At 43.8% G+C, this 27,352-nt stretch overlaps 1 protein-coding gene across 1 annotated transcript in view; it reads right to left on the reverse strand.

The window, feature by feature from the left end:
• Positions 1 to 25,941, reverse strand: part of EFCAB2 (EF-hand calcium binding domain 2) — a 40,457-nt gene extending 14,516 nt beyond the window's left edge. Inside the window, exons 1-2 of the mRNA XM_050950468.1 lie at positions 25,875 to 25,941; positions 7,571 to 7,655 (exon numbers count right to left, since the gene is read on the reverse strand). Coding sequence (XP_050806425.1) covers positions 7,571 to 7,655; positions 25,875 to 25,905 — 116 coding nt within the window. The 5' untranslated portion in view covers positions 25,906 to 25,941. The remainder of the gene's footprint in view (positions 1 to 7,570; positions 7,656 to 25,874) is intronic.
• Positions 25,942 to 27,352: the final 1,411 nt, after the last annotated feature.

Here is a 27,352-nt window from a genome sequence, read left to right on the forward strand (position 1 = left end):
GAACACACTTTTCTCAAATACTTCCACAGAAGCATGAGTAGCTACAAAGGCTATGGCTACTCTACAGAATTTACAATAGTGCAGCCGCACTGATGCAGTTGTAATGCTGCTAGTGCGGACACTGTAACCCTACAGGAGCGAGCTCTCTCATTGACTTAATTACTCCTGGCTCTGCAAACTGCAGTAGCTATGTCAGTGGGAGGAGCTCTCCCATTGACATAGCACTGTCCATGTCAGCGCTTAGGTCAGTATAATTTATATTGCTCTGGGAGTTGGTTTATTCATACTTCTGAGCTACAAACGTAACTTATACTGAGGTAAGCTGTAGTGTAGACATAGCTTAAGTTGTACATGGAGACATATCCTACAATTCTGCACATCCAGTTCAACTGAAAAATTATTTCGTTTGATGTCTGAGGAAAAGCCAGAATGTCCTAAACTTGGAGAGCTTAGTAAATATGCATGCTGAAAAAGTACTGATTTAGGTCATCAGAATATTAAGAAATTCAATAAAAAAGACTGTGCAGAAAATATAAATAGATGATTTAATTACTAACTCTCTAGCTCTAGATCAAAGAGTAATACTAATTAATAACATTTTTAGATGGTTATATCCAATAAATTTATAAATATATAAAGGAGATCCAGTGGTTATAGTGTATTTAGATTTTCAGAAAGCGTTTGACGAGGTCCCTCACCAAAGGCTCTTAAGCAGGTTTCCCTAGGATAACAGGGAAGGTCAACTCATGGATTGGTACCTGATTAAAATATAGGAAACAAAGGGTAGGAATAAATGGTCCGTTTTCAGAATGGAGAGAGGTATATAGTGGTGTCCCCCAGGGATCTATATTGGGCCTAGTCCTATTTAACATATTCATAAATGATCTGGAAAAGGGGGTAAATCATGAGGTGGCAACATTTGCAGATGATACAAAACTACTCAAGATAGTTAAGTCTCACGCAGACTTCAAAGAGCTACAAAAGGATCTCACACAACTGGGTGACTGGGCAACAAAATGGCAGATGAAATGTACTGTTGATAAATGCAAAGTAATGCACATTGGAAAACATAATCCCAACTATACATATACAATGATGGATTCTAAATTAGCTGTTACTGCTCAAGAAAGAGATCTTGGAGTCGTGGATAGTTCTCTGCAGTCATCCACTCAATGTGCAGCAGCAGTCAAAAAAGCAAACAGAATGTTGGGAGTCAAGAAAGGGATAGATAAGAAGAAAGAAAATATTATATTGCCTCTATATAAATCCATGGTACACCCATACCTTGAATAATGCGTGCAGATGTGGTTGCCCCATCTCAAAAAAGATATATTGGAATTGGAAAAGGTTCAGAAAAGGGCAACAAAAATGATTATGGGTGTAGAATGGCTTCCGTATGAGGAGAGATTAATAAGACTTGGACTTTTCAGCTTGGAAAAGAGGAAACTAAGGGGGGAGATGATAGAGGTCTATAAAATCATGAGTGGTATAGAGAAAGTAAATAAGGAAGCATTATATACTCCTATTCATAATATGAGAACAAGGGACCACCAAGTGAAATTAATAGATAACAGGTTTAAAACAAACACAAGAAAGTATTTTTTCAAACAACGCACTGCCAATCTCTGGAACTCCTTGCCAGAGAGTGTTATGAAGGCCAATACTATAACGGGCTTCAAAAAGGAGCTAGATAGATTCATGGAAGATAGGTCCATCAATGGCTATTAGCCAGGATAGGCAGGAATGGTGTCCCTAGCCTCTGTTTGCCAGAAGCTGGGATTGGGAGACAGGGCATGGATCGCTTGGTGATAACCTGTCTGTTCATTCCCTTTGGGGCACCTGCCATTGGCCACTGTCAGAGGCCAGGATACTTGGCTTGATGGACCTTTGGTTTGACCCAGTTTGGCCATTTTTATGTTCTTATAAATATTGGGTAAATGCATGGCAAAAAAAAATCCACAATCACTTTCATTATTGCCCCTGACCCTACAAATATGCTTAAAGTATGTGGTATGAGAAAGTAATGGAAAATACTCACTTAAAGATAAGCATGTATGAAAGTGTTTCAGAATCAGGGCATGTTTCTTTCAAAATAAAGTATTAAAATAGACACTCTGGGATTCATGAGATATTATTTTCAAGTAATCAGCACAGATATTTTTAAAAATTGAGTTCATGCCCCCCTCCTTTTTTTCCTTTCTTCAGGTTGTATAAAAGAAAGCTGGAACATTTTTAAAGGATTTCTCTCTGGTTTTATTTTATAACTATCAGGAATGTCAAGTCTTCTCCCTAGTTCTGCTGTAAGGCTTCTTGAGGGGTGATTCGTCAGAGGTGTGTACTGTGTGCTCTCATCCCTTAACTGGAGAGGTTGGGGTGCTGAATCTTTTTTTAAAAAAGGGGGAGATGGGAAAAAGGGTTTAAAACTGTCTGAAATAAAAATCTCTTCCACTATCAATTTCAGTCTTTCAGTTTTCAGTCTCTTCTAATGTCATAATGTCTTTAGCTCTCCAGTCACCCTTAGCTATATTTACACTGGAGAACTGAACACCTGGTAACTGAATTGATTTGAGATTCCACTAGTGAAAAAAAATTGTTCAGTGCATCCACACTAGTAAAATATGAAAAGAATAATGAAAACACGACTGAAAGTAAATGCTAATGACAATGGCCTATCTCTGAAGTCTCTTCTCTGAAACTCAATCCTGTGTTTATTATATAAAACAATATATATATATTAAAAGAGTGTAAGGTTGCAAAGCCAAAGACTCAGAAGTTAGGAAATGCCAGAATTAAAGTTAATTGTATACCCTTTAGTTGACCACCTTGTGAGTATGCCTTACGATACACTCTTTAATTACCAGATCACATTCCATTATTTCCACAACTCTCCTGTCTCATTCTGGGCACAAGATGGACAGTGCTCACTGAATGAGGAGCTATTCAATACTTTTTTTTTAATCATTATTGTTCCATGCGTGGACCCCATGCCTTATTTACTCCACATTGTTCAAAACCTGCTCTCAAGACAGAATGATTTATTTCCTCAAGGACTTTTCAGTGGTGTTTATCACTGCAGTATCTCAGTGCTTCACATATTTGTGAATTTATTTTCACAAACATCCCTGTGAAGTGAGAAAGATATTATCCCCATTTTACAGAGAGATTAAGGTTAAATGTGTCCATTAATTTTGGGTGCCCAATTTGAGAAATCTAGGGCCTGAGTTTTCACAGTACTTAGCGTTATATACCACTTTATATATGCAAAAGATAGCTCTCCCCATTAATTTCAGTTGCGAGTGCTCAGAACTTCTGTGAATCAGACTCAGGTCTCCAGTTTGGCACCAAGAAAATGAGGATGACACAATCAGTGCCCACCTATGAAAAGTTTGGCTTTAGTGATTGGTCCAACATAATTTAGGAACTCTGTGGCAGAGGAAGGGATAAACTCTGACTCTCCAGGGTGGCAGTCAGTTGCCTTAACCATGAGGCCATCCTTTCTTTTCCTAGAACGCCTCACCTCAGTCACTACACACTTTCCAACTTCTGCAACAATGATGCACAGGTGCTACAGACTCCTTCATTACACAACCCTGGTTCACCCTGTGACATACTATACCCCATGTTACCCTCTGTACCCACATATCCACCACTATTATATGATTATAATATGTTTTGTACAAAATATGCCTTGTGAAGTATCATTTGAAAAGTCTTAATTTGATGAACCTCACTATCCTGTTTAAATGTGTGTATCATCATTATTTATGAAGTTATAAGATTTTGTTATATGCTTGTTACTGAAACATGTTGAGAGTCTGGGAAACACCCACCGACTCTTCAGCTCTTCAGTAGCAACAAAAGAATGACCAATACCCAGTGTTAAGTGACCATCACTGGCCATGCACCAGCAGGGGAGTTGTAAATAAAAAATGTACAATTTGTAATGAAGGATGGTCAGCAGCTCATGTACACCAAGGGGGGTAGCTTAACCCCCATGATAGCATGGATTTTTCCAGCACCTGGAGGAGAGTATAAAATAAGGGACAGTGACATCATCAGTTCACCTCTCTCCTCCCCCATCTCACGATCTGGAAGCAAGATCATTTGGATGACAAAGAAAAGTCTCCTTGAACTGGAGGGATGGGATGGTCCTAACTAGAAGGCTTTCTAGTTAGTATGAACTGTGAACTGAAAACAAGCTGCAGTGTCCAGTAGGGTTAGAAAAACTGATTCAAATCCTGCTTAGCCTGATAAAGTTTAGGATTTAGTATGCGTGTTTACTTATTTTTTACATACTGTGACAAAAGTTCCTCCTTTACCTTGGTGGGTCCTACAGTTACTGGCAGATTTGCTCACCTCAGTGATCTTCCCCTCTGGTGGAACCCACAGTCTGGGTCAACTCCTCCTGTGTCTGATCAGAAGTTGCGAGGTTTGGGAGGAACCCGGGCCCGCCCTCTACTCCAGGTTCCAGCCCAGAGCCCTATGGATTGCAGCTGTCTATAATGCCTCCTGTAACAGCTGCATGACAGCTACAACTCCCTGGGCTACTTCCCCATGGCCTCCTCCAAATACCTTCTCTATCATCACCACAGGACCTTCCTCCTGGTGTCTGATAATGCTTGATTGTCTGATAATTCCTCAATCCTCCAGTAGCACATCCACTCAGTCTCAGTTCCTTGCACCTCTTGCTCCCAGCTCCTCACATGCACTTCCTCACCTCTGGCTCCTTCCCACCTGACTGGAGTGAGCTACTTTTTAAACCCAGGTGCCTTGATTAGCCTGCCTTGATTGGCTGCAGGTGTTCTAATCAATGTAGCTACCTCCACTGCCTTCTAGAAAGATCTTAATTGGCCCCAGGTGCCTTGATTAACCTGGAGCAACTGCCATTTGGTTACCATAGTATTAGGGATTTGTTTAGCCTGGGGCTAACATACCTGTTCCTCAGTACTTTACTGTAGCCATCTGGCCTTGCCCCATCACAGTACCCAACTCCAATCTATATGCCTATCACTTATAATCACTTAAAATCTCTCTCTCTCTAGTTTATAAACTTATTTTGATGTTTAATCTAAACCAACGAGTTTGTCTAAAGTGCTTGAGGGGGATCTGCTCAGCTTACAGAGGCTGGTGCACATCCACTACACTTTGACAGAGTGGCGAACTAATCAATGAGCTTGCATTGATCAAGAAAGTCTTGAGCAGTGTATGACACACATTTCTGGGTGCAAGGCTGGGGCAGAGCAATTTACTGGGGTCTCCCTGTATTCAGCTCATGAGTGGCTGGAGAGAGCATTCATATAACTTTGGGCATGCCTTCATGGAGCAAAGCCTAAAGGGGCTGCTTGTCATTAGCAGAGCTGAGTAAAAGGCACCCTTAGTGAGAGAATTAAGGAGGCTCAGTAATTCCACAGTGCAAATTATACCGTGGGGCATGTCAGACATCCCCAAACCAGGTCCATCCTGTACAGTGAATGAGGCACAGGTCCTGTGGGAAAAATAGTGTATGATCATATAATTCAAGACTATAGCATAATGTATATACACAAGGGAACCAAGTCTGGGTTGCACCGGCAACCTTAATTTTAGTATTTCCTAACTTTTAACTGCTTCATTAACAATCTTAGGGTCCTTTTAACAGGGATGTGGGGGTGTGTGCGTGCAACTTCCTAGGTTTTCAAAAAAAGGCATTAAAAACTTGAAGGTCCATCTGTGGCTTCATATTGACATCCAAATGGATTATCATCAAGGTTGGACCTTTAGATCCACAGTGCAGACCTCTGCCACTTGAGCTAATGGAGAAATTAATTACAGTAGTAAGTTGTCACCCTCTACATGGACCAGCATTAGAGGAGGAGGAAGCACATACTTTGCCAGTGGATTTTACAGATATTTGCTGACAGTAAAGGAATACTGAGACTTGGCAGCCTGTAATCAAATGCACCCTTGTATTCACACCCTACACATCATTGTAATAATCTTTGTACCAAATATCCCTCTATATAATATAATATATATAATTTGAGAGCTAATAACTTGCTGATCAATAATATCATGGTGAGATGTATATAGTAAAATTATATGTAAAGTAATGACTATAAGCCGACATTATGACTGAAGAGTGTTTACCAGACAAGTTTGGGGAGTGGGTAAACCTGTTTCTCAAAGAAAGGATACACTGACCCCTCTAGTCAGGCATCATCAAAGGTGATGGGCAATCACCTGTCAAATGGCCATTCTTCAGCAACAAGTGGTGTAGAAAAAGATCTATCTGCATTTTAGAAAACAGCAGCATGTTCTTTCACCACCAGACTCCTTGTCTCCATTCTCACAGCAGGAATGAACTTTATCTAGTGGTAACCCTCAAGAAAATGCATTTCAGAGTATGACTGAACTATAAAAAGTGAGGGGCAAAAACCCCGCAAGCTCCTTCCCCCTATCTCTTCTGTTTCCTCTAAGATGACAAAAGAAAACAGCCCCTTTGACTTTGAAAGAGATCCTGATCATTGGGTCAGCCTTGTTGCTGGGAGCACTTGGTCAGAATTTTATCTTGAACTAATTTTAATTTGTTACGTTTTAATACTGGGCAGCATTTTATCTTTATTTCTCTCATAACCATTTCTGGTTTTAATGCCTTGTAGTTGTACTCACATAAAACCCATCTCTTTGTAGTTAAGTAAACTTGTTTTATTATGTAATCAAAACTAATCCAGTGTTGTGAACTGCGTGGGTAATGCTATTTGGGATAGTAAACTATTATATATTGATCCCCTAAGAGGGGCAATGGACCTAATATATCTGAACTGTGCTGGAGAGGGCTGGACAGTGCAGAACACATGTATCTGGAGGAAAATTAGAGACTGGGAGTGTGTTGGGGTCACCCTGCAAATAGTAACCAAGGTTACTAAGAAGACAGAATGTAGCTGGTGTTTGCTGACAGGCTGCTGGGGTCAGAACTGGCAGACCAGGGCTCTGGCTATACACACTCAGGGTGTGACCTGCATGCTGACAGGCTGTTTGTGTGCAGCTCAGGTAGGAGCTACAGTGGCAAAGCATTGTGAGGCACCCCAGGTTGCAGGGCAAGGGTGACAGCCCCTCACTGGTCTGGACTGCACTCCAGAATGTCATTCTTTGGTTCCATTTCAGGTTCTGGAGGGGTATGTATTTCAGTGGCTATAAACCTTTCTGCATCTCTTCTACCCAAGCCTGATATTGTTCCAGTCTTGGTCCTCCCTCTCCCCACCCAGTTTGTCATCTAATCTAAGTCTTCCCCTCCCTGGGCGCCTCATCCCAATCTCCTTGCCCAACTAACCCCATTTCTCCTCAACCCCAGCTTCTTGGTCAGTCCCTTTGCCCAGCCAGCCCACTGCCTCCGCTCCTAATCCAGTACCAGTCTTAAATCAGTGGAACTACTCACACCAGTCCAGTTAAGCATGTACATAAATGTTTACAGAATCAAGGTCACAGGGCATTATTTCAATTTTGTTTCTTGTTTAAGTGGTTTAGGATGTAGGGCAGTGTTTTGCTCTGCAAAAAAATTCCATAATATTTCTATGAGAAAAGATTTTCAAACCTGACATCCACAGTTTTATTGCATTCATGGTCGAACACTTCAAAAGCATCTGTAATCTTTTTCTGAATGTCTGCTATTATGGCTTCTGCAAAACATAAAAACAAAAAAAAAGTTTCACCAAGCTACTCCAATTAATTTTATTTCTTGTTTAAGTATCATCTGAAAGAAAGACTCAAATACAGTCTGCACTCTAAAATGGAACAATTAACTTTTCTCTGAATTTCCCCCTATTCTACCTAACTTTAGGTTTCACACATTTCCATTCTACCAACAGATCTTATGTCAGTACTCTTTCCGCTCCTTTATGTCTTTAAACATTTTGCTCTTTGCCTCTTTAATCTTACAGCTCTGTGTTTGAGAATCCCTTTCTTTTTTGGGAAGGGAGAGATGAAAGGACTCATCTTGCTCCTTCTACTTTCTTTCTCTGTTCAAAAGGTCCCACATCACAGCAACAATCCCTCCATCTGTTAAGGGACAGGTGCATCGCCCTTTAGTGCCCTCTTTGCATTGCTCTCAGCAGAGTAGCTGTTCCTCCTGTTGTCAATCTTCTTTTTCTTCCTCCTTCTCTCAATTTATTTCTCTTTCTTATCTTGGTCTCCTTCCCTTCTAATTTTTGTCTCTTTCTCATTCATCTAGTTTTTTTCTTCCTGCATCTACTTATGAGGGGTTTTTTGTTTTGATTTTTTTTCTCCCCCACTTTGATCAATTCCGTAACTCTTCTCTGGACCCACTCTAGAACCTGTCTGTTCACACAGATGTGCAGTTCCCCAAAATGGATGCAATATCTCTACTGAGTCCTCACCATGGTATTGTACATAGTTAAAATACTGTATTTCCTTGTGGTGTATATTAATGTTTTTGATATAACTTACTGGCCTAATCCTCCTTTGTCTTGCTTCTTGTGTATTAATTTATATCTGTGAAAATAGGTGTAAAATGCTATCACAAGTGTCAGAGAGTAGAGAATTCTGATTCGGTAGCATTTATATATATTTTACATCAGTGGTTCTCATCCAAGGTATGCATACCCCAGGGGATACGCAGAGGTCTTCCAGGGGGTACAACAACTCAGCTAGGTATTTGCCTAGTTTTATAACAGGCTACGTAAAAAGCACTTGTGAAGTCAGTATAAACAAAAATTTCAGACACTAACTTGTTTATACTGCTTGGAATTTACATACTGAAATATAAGTATAATATTTATATTTTAATTGATTTCTTTTTACCATATAATTATGAGAAAGTAAGCAATTTTTCAATAATAGTGTGCTGTGAAACTTTTATATTTTTATGTCTAATTTTGTAAGCAGGTAGTTAAGTGACATGAAACTTGAGGGCACGCAAGGCAAACCAGACTCCTGAAAGGGGTATATTAGTCTGTAAAGATAGAGAGCCACTGTTCTACACAAGTGTAAATGGTTATAAAAAGTACAAGGCAGGAGAGGATCAGGCACAAACATCTTATTTGTCTTTACTATAACTTATTACCAATTTGGCTTCTTCAGTTGTCACAACATTACAATTCTCCATCAGTGTATAGTCTGGTCTACAGTTAGAGCCTACAGGTCTGACCAAAAGTATACTAAATGCAATGGAAAGACTCCCATTCACAGAAATAGGTTTGGATCAGGCTTCAAATGCATTACTTTGCATTTGGTGTCTTACACCTTCTCTACACTACAAAACTGCACCCCACATAGCACCTTTTCAAAAACTGGCTAAAACCCTGAACGTGGTATGTACTTGCATCCACTTAAAGCTAAACTGTTTTCATCATTGCTTTCAGCTGCAGTTAAAACCTAGGTGGACCTGATCCTTAGTGGTGCTGAGCACCTAAAGTCTGATCCTCAGCCTACTGAAGTTAATAGAAGTCTTTCCACTGACTTCAATGGGTCTTGGATCAGGCCCTTACTGAGCAACTGTAATTCCCACTAAACTAAGGCCAGGTCTACACTAACAAGTTAAATCAACCCAGTTACATCACTTAGGGGTGTGAAAAATCTATACCCCTGAGCAGAGGCACCAACTTTCTAATTTCCCCAGGGGTGCTTGACCCCCGCTACTTCCCAGGCCCTGCCCTCATTCCACCTCTTCCCCCAAATCCCCACCCCACCTCTTCCCGTGTGTGAAGATTCCATTGCATGCGACTACTTATTCCCAGAAAAGTCACACATTGAAAAAGGACATAACCTGTTATATCACTAAAATGCTTCACATACTTGTCAATTTTTTCATTTTCTCAGGTTCAATTAGTTTCTAAAACACTTGAGCAACTGGGAAAGAAGATGCCTTAAAATTCATTCATCAAATGTTAAATATAAAAGCTATTTGCAGCCCAATTTCCCCTCATATTATCTTTGGCAGATTTCCCAATATTTTAGGATTTTTAAACTCATTCCTATGAGAGATACATAAAGCTCCAGACACTCCCACTTTTTGAGAAAGGTGAGGATGGAGATGCCCACATTAATTTTCCTGGTTGCTCTCAATCTGGAAAGGATCCATGCTATTCTCTGTGATGAAGAGGCTGTTTAAGCCCACTCCTTAGCAGCATACCTGTCCTCTTTGTGACATTATTTCTTCAAAGAATCATTGCTGCACTCAGGGCAGGGAAGAGAAGAAATTAAACAGATGTCACTCTGCCACCATCAGAATAATAATGAGAACTTTAAAAAGTGGCTCATTAAAAAAAATCACTAAATTTTATCATTAAACATATAAGCTTTTTCTTCCTTTCCCCCCCTGCCCCCCCAGGCCAGTTGCTCTGACAGTCTATGCAATGGAGCCATGTCAGTTTCAAAGCCTGCCATTCCTTTTGCAGAACTGAGAAGTCACAGTTTGAAGAAAGGGCATCAGGAGGACAGACAGGCAGGCTGGGCCAAGATGAAACATCCCCCTAAATGCTAGGTAGCAGTAGAAGCTCACAAGAGAAGGTCTAGTCTCAAGCAGCCTGATGACTTTGTTATACAATGTTACATTCTGAAGTATTCTTGCCTCACATACAAAAATGTTTAATTATGGCCTGCTCCTACTGACTTTACTAGGTGATGCTGGTTGCTCAGCACCCTTGAAACTCACAGAATTAATATATATTGTATTTTAAGCAAATAAAGAAATTAACTTCTTATGCTGGTTATTCACACACATGAATTGGGAAAATATTATATAAATTATTCAGATGTGTATCTATATTAACAATTAACCTAATAAAGTCACACAAGTATAATGTAAATTCATAATTGCAAAGCGATTTCCATACATCTCACCTACTAATTCCACTGTAGGTAACCTACAGAGAATTAAAAGGGCCTCATGCCTCTAGACAGCAATAACATGAATACGTTTAGAACAGGGGTAGGCAACCTATGCCATGCGTGCCGAAGGCGGCACACAAGCTGATTTTCAGTGGCACTCACACTGCCTGGGTCCTGGCCACTGGTCTGGAGGGGGGCTCTGCATTTTAATTTAAATGAAATTTCTTAAACATTTTAAAAATCTTATTTTACTTTACATACAATAGTTTAGTTATATATTATAGACTTATAGAAAGAAATCTTCTAAAAACATTAAAATGTATTATCGGCACACGAAATCTTAAATCAGAGTGAATAAATGAAGATTCGGCACACCACTTCTGAAAGGTTGCCGACCCCTGGTTTAGATGATCTAGTCAATAGCTCATTGTCCATACGTAATGAGATACTCCATCTCCTCCTCATAGTTATACTCAAATACTAGATTTTTTTCCAAATGTTATCCCTTTTTTCAATTATTTTTCCAAGTCTTGACATAATTTGTATTTTCTATTTACAGTCTGCTTATTAGAGATAAATGTGGAAGTAAACATATTTCTGTATCTGGCAATTTGATTTATGACATATTCAGAGTATGTGAAAGCAATGTGAGAGAAGCTGTGTTTGTCACTGGTATCTAGATGTCTTTTAACCCCCATTATGTTAACATAGAGTTAAAAGTTACCCACTGCCTTGCCCTTCCAGCATGATGAGTTACTCATCAACACTCAAACCTCAGGTTTCAGAGTAGCAGCCATGTTAGTCTGTACCAGCAAAAAGAACAGGAGTACTTGTGGCACCTTAGAGACAATGAAAGCTTATGGTCAAATAAATTTGTTAGTCTCTAAGGTGCCACAAGTACTCCTGTTCTTTTTACTCAAATCTTAGAAAATCAGGAACTGAAGAGTTAAGGCAATACAAACAAACTTCTGAAACCCAGGAAATACAGAGTTAAGGAACACACCATTCCCACAGCTCACCCTTAACTCCTCCCCTTGGAGCCAGTAATAGCTATTGGGAATGGTTCTGTAAGTGGGTGGCATAATAAGTAGACATAAGAAAAGACTAAGAGAAGGTGCATTGTTTGTATTGTGTTTCCACAGACACACAACAAAGCTGTAACTAGGCACTTTAGCATCCAGGGCAAACAAGCATATCTGCACCTCATACCAGAGGCGATACATGGGAGGCATGTGGAGTCATGCGCCCCCCTAGATTTTTTGTTTGCACTCCCCCAACCCAGACAGGCTGGGTGGCAGGCTGAGGTGAGGTGGGGGGGGTCTCCCCAGGGGGGCTCCCCCCACATAGAGCTGGCCTGAGCTGCCTGGCATTGCCAGCCCAAGCCACCCCTGTGGCTTTACACTCTGGGTGGCTGCCCAACCCTGGCTGAGCTAAAGCTTAAGCAGCTCGGATCAGTTTGGGGAGGATTTTAAGCATAGTCTGAGCCCCTGGTGAGCATAAAAGAAGTCAGAAGAACCAAGTGATTTTGTAAACAGCTGATTTTAGGAAGATAGTATCATAGGAATTCCTTGCTCAAATGATCCTGAATTTGGAGCACAAGCCCTACCCAGTGGCGCTGGAATACTTTTTATAGTGGGGGTGCTGAAAGCCAGTGAAATTGCAAAGTAGGGGTCCCCAAGCTTTTAACCTTATGCACCCCCCTTACCATGGGACCGACAGCCAGGACCCCGGGTGTGGGGCCAGGAGCAGAGCCCTGTGTAAAACCTGGGGGAGCTGCAGCACCCCCCATACCTCTAATTCCCATACCTCTGGCCCTACCCCATACACTCATGAGGCATAGTGTGGTTTTGAGACTCTCTCCCTAATCACATGGATTTTGGAGCTCTTAGAGTAATCATCCTTTAAACAATAAGGAACTCTCAACCTTAACTATAAAGAGATTCCATTGTGCTATAATACTGTAGTGTGTAACGTCATTTGGGATGAAGGGCACAATATATTGCAAAAAATACTATTCTTTAAATCCTTAAAATCCAGAAGAGTACATTGGATTTCATACAATTACTTTATAAGAAACAAAGTTTTTAGAAGTATGACTTTTGTATACGTATGTACCATAACCACTAGAGTTTTGCTGACAATGCTTGGTCTATGGGTAAAACACACATGTTCTGCCTAGTGTACAATCTCAGATTCACCTCTCTGAAGCACTGGTTTTGACCCTTCAGAGGAAGTCTATGTAAAGCAGAAAAAAACAGCAAAAGGATTAAGAATTTTATAAATTGGTCTTAAAATAATTATTTATAAATACAATAGCACATCTTCTGCACATTCCTCTGTCAGTCAATGAATGTCAACTTTTGGTACGGTGAGCTTTTATCTAGGGCCTTCTATGGCGTACATCACGACAGTATGGGAGCATCACACCACAGATAGAGTGTCCATTTATTGACTAACACACAAAGCTCATCATGTGTTATTGCTTATGTATTATCATTTATTAAGACTGGCTACTAGAAGCCCATGTGCTACATTGCACCTGAGTTTTCTATTTGCCTACAATCAAACAATACTCTGCACTTTTATATATCATGCCACATCTGACATATTCAATGTGGTAAATTTATCAGTTAATTAATCCTCATAAAAGCCCAATGAATTGGTTGTTTTATCTCTGTTTTACAGATAAGGAAGCAGAGGGACAGACACTAATAAGAACAATTTCAAAAGTAGCCTCTAATTTTGGGTGCTGTACTTTAGCTACCTAAGCCAAAATTTCGTACATGAATGCCTAAAGCTAGACATCTAAATCCATACTGGAGTCCCTAAGTAAGTGGCATTATTTTCCAGAGCTTCTGAGCACTGACCATTACCACTTACTTCATTTTGAATTGTGGGCGTTTACAATTTCTGGAAAACAAATCAGATCCTAGATTTCTAAAACTGGAATCCAGCATTAGAAGCCACTTTTAAAAAATTGATGAGACTTTTCATACAACAGGTCCATTGCAGAGGTATGCTAACCAGTAGATCAAGCTCCTCACACGGACTCCATTTTGCCAAATTATACTGCAAATGTCACTGAATATATATTTGTTCCCACAACATAAAAGTACTTCTAAACTGGAGTAAATCTCAGGTGTGAAAAAATTACTGTACAGACATAGAATGAAAACCAAATTCTTCTGAATAGCATATTAACTACTATTGGAGAAAAGATCATTTGTCTGAGCACGGCAAATCCCTTTTAGCACTGTGAATCTGATCTTGGTATTGTTCAGAAGACAAAATATAATTGACAGCTTTTTACAAACCAGATAACTTCTTGTTGAATTAGTGAGCTAGAGGCAGAGTTAATCTGCAAAATTTCTGCACTTGTATGCACCATGGAAACAAGAAAATCTCCCTCTCCAGAGAATCCACAATTGCCTTAAAAGTCAGCTGTGGCTTTGTCTATAAACATAACTGCATTTTGTTGTCTACTTCAGTCTCAAAATATAAGATGAACCTTTAAGTTTGAAAGTTTGTGTGTATCCAGTCCATAATGAAGTATCAGAGGGGTAGCCATGTTAGTCTGTAACCAAAAGAACAACAAGGACTCCGGTGGCACCTTAAAGACTCAGGCCTGGTCCACACTACAGCGTTAAATCGATTTAAACAGCGTTAAATCGATTTAACGCTGTACCCGTCCACACTACAAGGCACTTTAAATCGATTTTAAGGGCTCTTAAAATCGATTTCTGTACTCCTCCTGAACGAGAGGAGTAACCCTAAAATCAATATTACTATATCGATTTAAGGTTAGTGTGGACGGAAATCGAAGTTATTGGTCTCATTCTTTTACTGAGCTACCCAGAGTGCACCGCTCCGGAAATCGATGGTAGCCTAGGACCATGGACGCACACCACCGAATTAATGTGCCCTAGTGTGGACGCATAAAATCGATTTTATAAAACCAGTTTTATAAAACCGGTTTTAATAATTTCGATTTTATGCTGTAGTGTAGACGTGGCCTAACAGACTTTTTTGGGCATAAGCTTTTGTGGGTAAAAAACCCACTACTTCAGATGCATGGAGTGAAAATTACAGGCACAGGCATAAATATATATTGGCACATGAAGAAAAGGGAGTTACCTTACAAGTGGAGAACCAATGTTGAAGGCCAATTCAGCCAGGGAGGATGTGGTCCTTTCATAGTAATGGATGAGGTGTTAACACTAAGAAAGGGAAAATTGCTTTTGTAGTGAGCCAGCTACTCCCAGTCCCTATTCAAGCCCAAATTGATGGTGTTGAGTTTGCAAATGAATTGCAGCCCTGCAATTTCCCTTTGAAGTCTGTTTTTGTTGAAGAATGGCTACTTTAAATCTGTTATTGAATGTCAGGGAGATTGAAATGTTCTCTTACTGGCTTTTGTATGTTACCATTCCTGATGTCTTTAACTTCTTACAAAGAGACTGTCCGGTTTGGCCAATATACATGGTAGAGAGGCATTGCTGACACATGATGGCATATATCACATTAGTAGATGTACAGGTGAATGAGTCCCTGATGGTGTGGCTGGGTCTTATGATGGTGTTGCTAGAGTAGATATGGGGACAGAGAAGGCAACAGGGTTTGTTACAGAGCAGGGGTAGGCAACCTATGGCACGCGTGCCAAAGGCGGCATGCAAGCTGATTTTCAGTGGCACTCACATTGCCTGGGTCCTGGCCACTGGTCTGGGGGGCTCTGCATTTTAATTTAAATGAAATTTCTTAAACATTTAAAAAATCTTATTTTACTTTATATACAATAGTTTAGTTATATATTATAGACTTATAGAAAGAGATCTTCTAAAAACATTAAAATGTATTACTGGCACGCGAAATCTTAAATTAAGAGTGAATAAATGAAGATTCGGGACACCACTTCTGAAAGGTTGCCGACCCCTGTTACAGAGATTGGTTGCTGGGTTAGTGTTTCTGTGATGTGTAGTTGCTTCCGGTTGGGGGGCGGTCTGTAAGCGAGGGTTGGTCTCCCTCGGGAAATCAAGTGGCTGTAATGTGCAAAAATTATCAAAATTAGAAAACATGCAGAAAACTGCATTATCCATTTTAAAGCTGTGACTCAGGACAGCACTTAAGTACATGTGCAACTTAAAGTGCATTAGTACTCCCATTCAGTGGTATTACTTGAAGTTACACATGTGCTTAAGTGGTTTGCTGCATCAGGTCTTAAGCACTGTATTGATTCTACATGCTCTGAGAAGACCTAAAGGACACAGGATTAGATCCTCAGATAATCAATTAATTCCCATTGATTTCAATAGGATTTGGGTGCCTAAATACAGTCCTTAAAATTTCAATAGCAGTCAGCAGCCTGTCTATGCTTGGGCTCCCAGCATTGCTAAATGAGCTCTAGTCTCCACTACAAACTAATATTGGTATAACTATGTCACTCAGGGGTGTAGATTTTATGGGGGGAAAAACAAACACATCCACCCAAGCAATGTAAGTTTAGCCAGCATAAGTGGTAGTGTGCACAGCGCTATGTTGGTGGGAGGGATTCTCCTACCACTGTCTGTTGGGGGTGGTTTAATTATGTTGACAATAGAGCTCTCTCCCATGGCCACACAAGAGATCTTACAGCAGTGCAACTGCATCAGTACAGATGTGCTACTATAAGGCCTCTAGTGTAGACACTGGTAACACATGTGGAAGGAGCCAGAAGAAGGTATCTGTTACACTAATTTAGGCTACCTGTAGTCAATATTGCCAGCTCTTGTTATTTAAATATGAGTTTTGCAATATTCAGTGTTCTTAAAGTCCCATTTCCTGGAATCAGGGCATTAAAACAGAATTTCAGATTTTATCTTAGACACGCCAGTAACCTACCCCAGACCAGAAGAGCTCTGTGAAGCTTTAAAGATTGTCACTTCCACCAATCGAAACTGGTCAAATAAAAGATATTACCTCACCTACCTTGTATCTCCGATTGAAAAAAGTAGTACATTTCTAGCCCTTCATGTTACAAAGAAAAGCTGGGAAATGGATGTAAGAGTAACCTACAGGATCAAAATCCAGAAGCAAAGAACAACCACCCTGGGTTATTTTTGGCTTAAAAATTATGATTTAAAAGAAAAATCTCATAATTTTAGGATGGGGTCTCACTCATGGTTTCTGAATGTGTGTGTCGGCAATGTTCTGTATTTGATTTTAAATGTAATATAATTGTATATATGAAATGTTAAATTGCAAACTGCAGGTAGGGGAATGAAGTTGTCAAGGGTGAATACATATTTCAAACAGTAATCAAACTACCAATAAAAGCAATTGATAACCATTGGAACAAGCTACTAAGGGAAGTGGTAGATTCTCCATCTGCTGAAGTCTTCAAATCAAGACTGAAAGCCTTTCTGGAAGATATGCTTTAGTCAAACCAAGTTATTGGGCTCAATACAAGTTGTTACTGGCTGAAAATCTATGGCTTCTGTTATGCAAAAGTTCAGATTAGATGATCTATTGGTCCTTTCTGGCCTTAATATCTATGAATCTTAACTTCACTCCCACCCCCCTTCCCAAGGCCATCTTTATTATATAAAAGCAGCAAAGAGTCCTGTGGCACCTTATAGACAAACAGATGTATTGGAGCATGAGCTTTCGTGGGTGAATACCCACTATTCACGCACAAAAGCTCATGCTCCAATATGTCTGTTAGTCTATAAGGTGCCACAGGACTCTTTGCTGCTTTTACAGATCCAGACTAAGACGGCTACCCCTCTGATACTTTATTATATAGAAAGTCTGATCAATTACATGACATTCCCATAAAAATATAGGGATGTTCAACACTTGCCTTGTATATGATTACTGAAATCTTAACTGGAAGAAGAGAGACCTATTTTCACTAGTTCTACATGAGGCTCTAGTAGGGCACCATTTAACATCTTGCTTTCAGGTTCTTGCAACAGCAGCATTAACCTATGAGATATTAAAGCTTGGTAGCATTGACATGTTATGTCAAAGTGTAAAGAAACCATAAGCACAAAAAAAAAAAGAAAGACTGAATTAAGCACCATGAAAAGAGAAAGAAGAACAGAATGACAGAAGGGAAAATACATATGTAGAGAAACAGAGAGCAAAAAAAGAGCAATAGTAGAATCAGCTGAGTATAAAATACATTTTCAGAAGACCATTAGGAAAAAAGTAGCAGTACAATAAAGAAAAAGAATAGATAATGAGAATAAGTATAGACTATTGTCCTGATCCCAAACACATTTATGCACATGCATAACTTTACTCACACAAGTAGTCCCATTAACTTCAGTGAGGCTATTCTTGTGAATAATCATTTAAGTTAACAGGATGACTTGTGCAAATAAAGTTCAGCATGTGCACAAGAATTGGCAGAATTTGGTCCTATACAGTCTCTTGCTGTGTACATCCATAAAACAGACTCAGATGAAGAAAAAAAAAGTTTAAAATAATAGGCCCCAAAGGAAGCACTAACCATGAAAACTAGAAGCCTACAACAAAGAATTTCTGGGAATACCCCAAAGGCTAATTTGGCAACGCAATTAATGTACTGTGCTCTCTGAACCACAATATACACAATGCAATTTCTATTTTATACTGTAGAGCACTGGTGAATTGGTTAAAAACTAGGGCCAAGATTGTCAAAAGTGACTAGTATAACCGGCCAAAACTCAAAACTTGCTTAACAAGTAGTTTCAGTATTTACTAATTTGCTTTTGTACCAATATGGAAGTTTTATTCTGAAGATACCAAGATATGGCAAGCCTAAAACAAAATTTGACATCTGTATTCTTGTCAGTTTTATTGCTGTTATTGAATGAATAGCAATTGTGAAACTAACAAGAATGTCAATTTCATTCAGCTGCTTCTTGGCAAGGAGCCAAGGCTTTCAGCTTTGCTATGGTCCCTGTCATGGACCTGGACGTCCTAGGACTGGCTCCTCGGGTCTGTGGGCTTCCTAATGTTTCAGCAAAAGTTTTGTCAAATCTGTAACAGATTTGGCAAACTTTCACTTCAGCAAGTCAGCATTTTCTGACAAAATGTAGCTTCATTGTAAGATTTCCATCCAGCTCTAGCAACTTGTGATTTTCGATGCCTCAATTCTGAGAGCCCTAACTGATTCCTACCTAAAGTCTGCAGAAACACTTCATCTAAAAGGGAAGCAAACCATTCCCATTCATCTCAGCATGGGATTAATTCTCAAGACTAATGAGGCAAGTCACTTTACCACACTGTTTCAGCTCATCATTGGTAAAAAGAAAATAATACTACCTCACAAGAGCATTATGAGGAATAGCAAATGCACAGTAGCACATCCTCACTTCATAGGCCTCCCTTCATTTCAGATCACAGCATTGCATATTTTAGCTCTAGTACTACCTACGGGGGCTCTCCCTTGGACCTGTAATAGCCTTTTAGTCTCTATCTTCTCCTGTCTCCCCCACTAGGTGTTCTGTGGCTTGGCTCTCCAGCCAAGTCACATAAAAGTCTATACTCCTTCAAGAGTAGCACAAATAAGTCCAAACAAATCTTCAAAATAACAGTCCTTTCACCCCTCTCAGGCCTCATGGTAGTTCCCGTTAGCTCTACCTCAAGGTTTCACTCGCAAGAGCTATCTTGCTTCTGTAGTGTGCATTCACCCACAATTCCTGCCTGCCCACACATTTTCTTTCCTCACCCCCTTTCTCCATACTAGAAACTACTCTCTTCTACACAACTACACTCCCTCAGTCTACTTATAAGGCCTAGCTCCACCTTCTCTGGCCAGGAGGCAATTATTTAATTACCCCCCAGGTGCAGAGCAGGACTAAGTTCTTTCCCTTGCCTTGCAGGTGATGGGAGTTAAGCTCCATCACAGCAGGATTTTCACAAATGCTAAAAAAGCAAGGTAGGTGCCTATCTCCAATTGATTTTCAATGAGAGTTAGGCACCTAACTCACTTAGATACATTAGAAAATCCACTGAATGACTGTAAATCTCTCTACTTAGATGGGCCCTATTATTGTATTATCTGGGCACCTCAAAATCTTCAATGTATTTATTCTCACAATCCTGTGAAAGTAGGAAAGTATTATCTCCATTTTACAGATGGGAAAGTGAGGCACAGAATGACTAAGTGGCTTGCCCAAGATAACACAGGAAGTTTAAAAATGTAGAGAACTGCACCTACATCTATCTTCCAAGTCCCAAGTTAGTGCCTTTAACCATTGAACTATCCTTCTCAAAGGAGATATTATTATTCTTAACTAGGCCTATTAGAAATAACGTTCTGGATGATGTTCAAAACTTGAGAAAACAAAACTGAGCAAAAGGTGCAGGATTTCTTCAATATCCCAATGATTCATCTTCAGAAAAAATATTCTCACTGTGAAAACTGTGCAGAATGCCAGAGCATTAATAACATTAGCCACACAATCCACCAGGAACTCTGACCTTCTCCTCTGTCCGGTCTTATATTGCCAAAATGGTGCAAAAACCCAACATCCTATTAAATTATGGCCAGAAAGACATGGAGCCAGAAATGCCCTGTTACTTTTAGTTGGCCAGGACACTAGATAGACCTTTTCCACTCAACTTTCTCTAAGCGGTATTATGGGTCAGTAGCTAGACTTCCTGATTTTTAGTTGTGTACCCTGAGTTCTGTTCCCAGTTCTGCCAACGATATGCTGTGTCACTTTGGGCAAAGCTGCTTAGCTGGTCTGTGCCTCAGTTTCCTTACCTGTAAAATAGGAATAATAATCAAACAACTTAAAGTGCTTTTACAGAAGAGGCTAAGTATGGATGAAAACCACTACATAAGAACTAAGTATTGTTATATTAGAAGATGTGGAACTATTTTGAGGCTGAATTACTGCCTCTCACTCTACCAAATTACTTGAACTACACATGCTTCAACATGCAGCAGCTAGTCCGCTGGGCAGACCAATGAAAGTACATCACAATACTCTGTGTGCGACACTGGCAAATTCCAGTTATTATTAAAAGTCCTGGTTCTTATCTTTAAAGTCCTATGTGTCTAAATGAGGGTCAAGCTACTTCAAGGGCCCTCTTCAAGTCACCATAGTAGCGGCTTCAACATGAACACTGGCTGATACAACCCAGATTCTAATTTACTGGTGAATGCTCAGTAAGTAGAAGGCTCTCAGCTGTGGAATCTGTTATAAGCAGAAATCAGGATGAGACCAAGTCTTACTACTTTCAGATCATGATGCAAGACTTCTCCCTTTTGGTAGGCATTCCCTTAAGATTTATGTATGAAGTGGCCCTGACTACAGGACCGAGTGAACTATATAGATTTAAGTACTCATTTATTAGCCCCATAAAACTGAATGGAGGGAGAAAAAAAATCAGTTCTTTATTCTGAAGGAAGGTTGATGTTTTTTCTTAATTTATGTATGGTGCCTACATATGACAGTGATGGGTTCCTTAGAAATACATATAACAATAATTTCCAATTTCTCATCACAGCTATTAACAACAAATATTTCTGTAGAACTGCTCTATTGATCATACCATTTTTCTTAACTAACAAACGTTACATTGTTCACTTCTGAAATCTGATTATTTCAAATACGTTTAGAATTTGCAAATTATGAATAACAACTGTTAGTAGGGGGTAAAAGGAGGAATAAGGTTAAAATAAATAAAAATATTGAGAATCATGGGAAATCAAATGTTATTGCTCTTTTATCTTGGGATATAATGAGGTTAGCATTCATGATGTTTGAATATTCTTGTTATAAATCAAACTTGTGGTCCATTAAACATAGCCTTTGTTAATGCCTCCTATACTGAAATACCATGAACATTATCACTTCATTTAATATCACATTGATGACTTTTTCTTGGCAGTGATGACTAGCTATATTTGAAAATTAAGTATAACAAATTGTACAGACAGAACAGCTAACTGGTTGAAACATCTGATTCCAACTACTTAGATTCTCTGGAAAAGTCAGATCCCAGGAGGGGATTGGTTGTTTGTTCATCCAAGGTAGATAAACTGAGTTGCATACAGTTTACTGTGAGTGCCTTTCTGCTGTGGTAAAACAAAACCTCTGTCTATTCTCCATGGTCATTAACAATCCCATGACACTTTTTGTAAGGTTTGCCCTAGAGTACTTGGCCAAATGTAATCCCCTTCACCTCAGACAAATACACTTCAGTGATAGATTATTTTCATCATGTACGGTACTGTATGTAGTTTGTTAAATCATTTTATGAACTAATATATATATATATATATATATATATATATATATATATATATATATGTATGTATTATGGTAACAAAGCCCTGCAAAGGGCAAGATTGTGAAACTCCTGGTTTGCTAAATAAAATCAATGACAAACTGAGCAAGACAATATATCCAAAAATTAAAACTATAAAGACAGGTTTCATCCTTGGTTCACATGTGAGCTGATATTAGCTTTTAATTCTGGACTGTGAACTCCCTGAAGTTAGTAATGATAACTGTAATATGATGCATAATACCAGGAAACAAAAGCACAGTGGCTGGATAAAAAGGGTGTGTGTGACACTCTTGACCTCAGCAAAGAATGTGAAGAAACAAACCTACCAGGATGCTCCTTCCCTGTGTTGGTCTGGGCAGGTTTGGTCTTCCTGCCTTACACCATCTTCCAGTGTCCCCTGTGCACCATCTCCCTGCCTGCGCTGCACCACCTCCCAGTGTCCCCTGTACACCACTCCCTGTACCATCTCCCAGTGTCCCTTGCGCACCATCTCCCTGTCTGCCCTGCACCACTCCCAGGGTCCCCTGTGCACCTCTCCCTGCCCTGCACCATCTCCCAGTGTCCCCTGTACACCTCTCCCTGTACCATCTCCCAGTGTCCCTTGTGCACCATCTCCCTGTCTGCGCTGCACCACTCCCAGTATCCCCTGTACACCTCTCCCTGTACCATCTCCCAGTGTCCCTTGTGCACCATCTCCCTGTCTGCGCTGCACCACCTCCCAGTGTCCCCTGTGCACCTCTCCCTGCCCTGCACCACTCCCAGTGTCCCCTGTGCACCTCTCCCTGTACCATCTCCCAGTGTCCCTTGTGCACCATCTCCCTGTCTGCGCTGCACCACTCCCAGTGTCCCCTGTGCACCTCTCCCTGCCCTGCACCATCTCCCAGTGTCCCTTGCGCACCATCTCCCTGTCTGCGCTGCACCACTCCCAGTGTCCCCTGTGCACCTCTCCCTGTACCATCTCCCAGTGTCCCTTGCGCACCATCTCCCTGTCTGCGCTGCACCACTCCCAGTGTCCCCTGTGCACCTCTCCCTGCCCTGCACCACTCCCAGTGTCCCCTGTGCACCTCTCCCTGTACCATCTCCCAGTGTCCCTTGTGCACCATCTCCCTGTCTGCGCTGCACCACTCCCAGTGTCCCCTGTGCACCTCTCCCTGCCCTGCACCATCTCCCAGTGTCCCTTGCGCACCATCTCCCTGTCTGCGCTGCACCACTCCCAGTGTCCCCTGTGCACCTCTCCCTGTACCATCTCCCAGTGTCCTTTGTGCACCATCTCCCTGTCTGCGCTGCACCACTCCCAGTGTCCCCTGTGCACCTCTCCCTGCCCTGCACCATCTCCCAGTGTCCCCTGTGCACCTCTCCCTGTACCATCTCCCAGTGTCCCTTGCGCACCATCTCCCTGTCTGCGCTGCACCACCTCCCAGTATCCCCTGTACATCTCTCCCTGCCCTGCACCATCTCCCAGTAACCCCTGTACACCTCTCCCTGTACCATCTCCCAGTGTCCCTTGTGCACCATCTCCCTGTCTGCGCTGCACCACTCCCAGTGTCCCCTGTGCACCTCTCCCTGTACCATCTCCCAGTGTCCCTTGCGCACCATCTCCCTGTCTGCGCTGCACCACTCCCAGTGTCCCCTGTACACCTCTCCCTGTACCATCTCCCAGTGTCCTTTGTGCACCATCTCCCTGTCTGCGCTGCACCACTCCCAGTGTCCCCTGTGCACCTCTCCCTGCCCTGCACCACTCCCAGTGTCCCCTGTGCACCTCTCCCTGTACCATCTCCCAGTGTCCCTTGTGCACCATCTCCCTGTCTGCGCTGCACCACTCCCAGTGTCCCCTGTGCACCTCTCCCTGCCCTGCATCATCTCCCAGTGTCCCTTGCGCACCATCTCCCTGTCTGCGCTGCACCACTCCCAGTGTCCCCTGTGCACCTCTCCCTGTACCATCTCCCAGTGTCCTTTGTGCACCATCTCCCTGTCTGCGCTGCACCACTCCCAGTGTCCCCTGTGCACCTCTCCCTGCCCTGCACCATCTCCCAGTGTCCCCTGTGCACCTCTCCCTGTACCATCTCCCAGTGTCCCTTGCGCACCATCTCCCTGTCTGCGCTGCACCACCTCCCAGTATCCCCTGTACACCTCTCCCTGCCCTGCACCATCTCCCAGTAACCCCTGTACACCTCTCCCTGTACCATCTCCCAGTGTCCCTTGTGCACCATCTCCCTGTCTGCGCTGCACCACTCCCAGTGTCCCCTGTGCACCTCTCCCTGTACCATCTCCCAGTGTCCCTTGCGCACCATCTCCCTGTCTGCGCTGCACCACTCCCAGTGTCCCCTGTACACCTCTCCCTGTACCATCTCCCAGTGTCCTTTGTGCACCATCTCCCTGTCTGCGCTGCACCACTCCCAGTGTCCCCTGTGCACCTCTCCCTGCCCTGCACCACTCCCAGTGTCCCCTGTGCACCTCTCCCTGTACCATCTCCCAGTGTCCCTTGTGCACCATCTCCCTGTCTGCGCTGCACCACTCCCAGTGTCCCCTGTGCACCTCTCCCTGCCCTGCATCATCTCCCAGTGTCCCTTGCGCACCATCTCCCTGTCTGCGCTGCACCACTCCCAGTGTCCCCTGTGCACCTCTCCCTGTACCATCTCCCAGTGTCCTTTGTGCACCATCTCCCTGTCTGCGCTGCACCACTCCCAGTGTCCCCTGTGCACCTCTCCCTGCCCTGCACCATCTCCCAGTGTCCCCTGTGCACCTCTCCCTGTACCATCTCCCAGTGTCCCTTGCGCACCATCTCCCTGTCTGCGCTGCACCACTCCCAGTATCCCCTGTACACCTCTCCCTGCCCTGCACCATCTCCCAGTAACCCCTGTACACCTCTCCCTGTACCATCTCCCAGTGTCCCTTGTGCACCATCTCCCTGTCTGCGCTGCACCACTCCCAGTGTCCCCTGTACACCTCTCCCTGTACCATCTCCCAGTGTCCCTTGCGCACCATCTCCCTGTCTGCGCTGCACCACTCCCAGTGTCCCCTGTGCACCTCTCCCTGTACCACCTCCCAGTGTCCCCTGTGCACCTCTCCCTGTACCATCTCCCAGTGTCCCTTGTGCACCATCTCCCTGTCTGCGCTGCACCACTCCCAGTATCCCCTGTACACCTCTCCCTGTACCATCTCCCAGTGTCCCTTGCGCACCATCTCCCTGTCTGCGCTGCACCACCTCCCAGTGTCCCCTGTGCACCTCTCCCTGCCCTGCACCACTCCCAGTGTCCCCTGTGCACCTCTCCCTGTACCATCTCCCAGTGTCCCTTGTGCACCATCTCCCTGTCTGCGCTGCACCACTCCCAGTGTCCCCTGTGCACCTCTCCCTGTACCACCTCCCAGTGTCCCCTGTGCACCTCTCCCTGTACCATCTCCCAGTGTCCCTTGTGCACCATCTCCCTGTCTGCGCTGCACCACTCCCAGTGTCCCCTGTGCACCTCTCCCTGTACCACCTCCCAGTGTCCCCTGTGCACCATCTCCCTGTCTGCGCTGCACCACTCCCAGTGTCCCCTGTGCACCTCTCCCTGTACCATCTCCCAGTGTCCCCTGTGCACCTCTCCCTGCCCTGCACCATCTCCCAGAGTCCCCGCAGGATCTTTATCCCTCCCCCGCCCCACCCTGTCACCGGGCGCCTCGCCTCCGGTTCCGGCTCAGGCGGGGTCTCTGGGCTTCGAGGAGCCGGGGGGTGTTTCTAGCGCAGGCGGGGGGCGGGGGCTGAGCCGCTGCCGGGGCCGCTCTCTGCCCCTGCGGTTTCTTACCCGCGGCGGCTCCCTCCTTCTCCTCCGCCATGTCGGCCCCCAGCCGTAACCTTGGCAACGCGGGGCGCCGGCTGCTCCTGCCAGCCCGGCCCCGCCCGCGCGCTCCCAGCTCCGGCCAAACCCCGGCAGCGCCTGCGCCCCCGGCCAAACCCCGGCCCGGCCCGGCCCGGCCCGGTAGCGCCTCCTCATCTGGAGGGCTGGATGCGGAGGCTCCGTCGGGGCCCGCTACTGACAAGACCTGTCCCTGGGCGGCTCCACTCGCCCCTCGCCCGGCTCCTCCGTCCTGGGGAGGCGCCCAGACCCTGCAGACCCGTGTGTGTCGGGGGGACGGAGGCCGAACGCGCTTCCGGGCATGTGTGCTGTCAACCCGCAGTGAGCAGCGCTCAGCCAGGGCCCTGCCCCGCGCTAACCCCCCGTGGCCTGGTCAGCCTGCTGAGCGCAGCCTGACTGTGTGGCCGTAGCACTCGGGGGGCTTTGCCGAGCAAGGTACAGGGCAGCCCACTTTACAGCTGGGGGAACAGGCCAAGGGAGCAGAAGTGACAGAGCTGCAGGGACCCCAGAGAACCCCCACTCTTCACCTTGTGCCTTACCCAGTGGTTTTCAGGCAGGGGTACATGTACCCGTGGGCAGGGCCAGTGCAAGAATGTTTTGCGCCCTAGGAGAAACTTCCACCATGTGCCCTCCCCCCTCCTCTGGCCCCGGCCCTGAGGCGCCCTCCCCCCTGCGGCAGCTCCCCCCTCCGCCCTAAGGTGCCCCTGCCTTGTGACACCTCCCCACCCCCGCACCCTCCGCCCTGAGGCAACCCCTGCTCCGCCTCCTCCCTGAGCACGCCCTGGCTGCTTCACTTCTCCTGCCTCCCAGGTTTGCGGCACCCATCAGCTTAGGCGCCCCAAGCCTGGGAGGCAGGAGAAGTGAAGCAGCCAGGGCGTGCTCGGGGAGGAGGCGAAGCAGGGGTGAGCTGGGGCGGGGAGTTCCCCTGCATGCCACCCCCACTTACTTGCTGCAGGTGGTCCTCCCCACGCTCCCCTGCCCCAGCTCCTTCCACCTAAATGCCAGCAGTGACTGGGGAAACCGAAGATCTGGTCGCTGCAGTCGCTGGTGAAGAAAATGGTGCCCCCACCCCCAAAACCTAGTTCCCTAGGCGACCGCCTAGGTCACCTAAATGGTTGCACTGGCCCTGCCCATGGGGGTATCCAGAGGTCTTCCAGGGGGTACATCAATTCAGCTATATCTTTGCCTAGTTTTACAACAGGCTACAGCAGTGATTCTCAAACTTTTGAACTGGTCACCCCTTTCCCATAGCAAGCCTCTGAGTGCACCCCCCCCCTTATGAATTGAAAACATTTTTTATATATATTTAACACTATTATAAATACTGGACGCAAAGCGGGGTTTGGAGTGGAAGCTGACAGCTCGCGACCCCCCCACATAATAACCTCGTGACCCACTGAGGGGTCACGGCCCCCAGTTTGAGAACC

This window comes from Gopherus flavomarginatus, chromosome 4 (assembly GCF_025201925.1).
Source record: "Gopherus flavomarginatus isolate rGopFla2 chromosome 4, rGopFla2.mat.asm, whole genome shotgun sequence".
Classification (NCBI taxonomy): domain Eukaryota; kingdom Metazoa; phylum Chordata; order Testudines; family Testudinidae; genus Gopherus; species Gopherus flavomarginatus.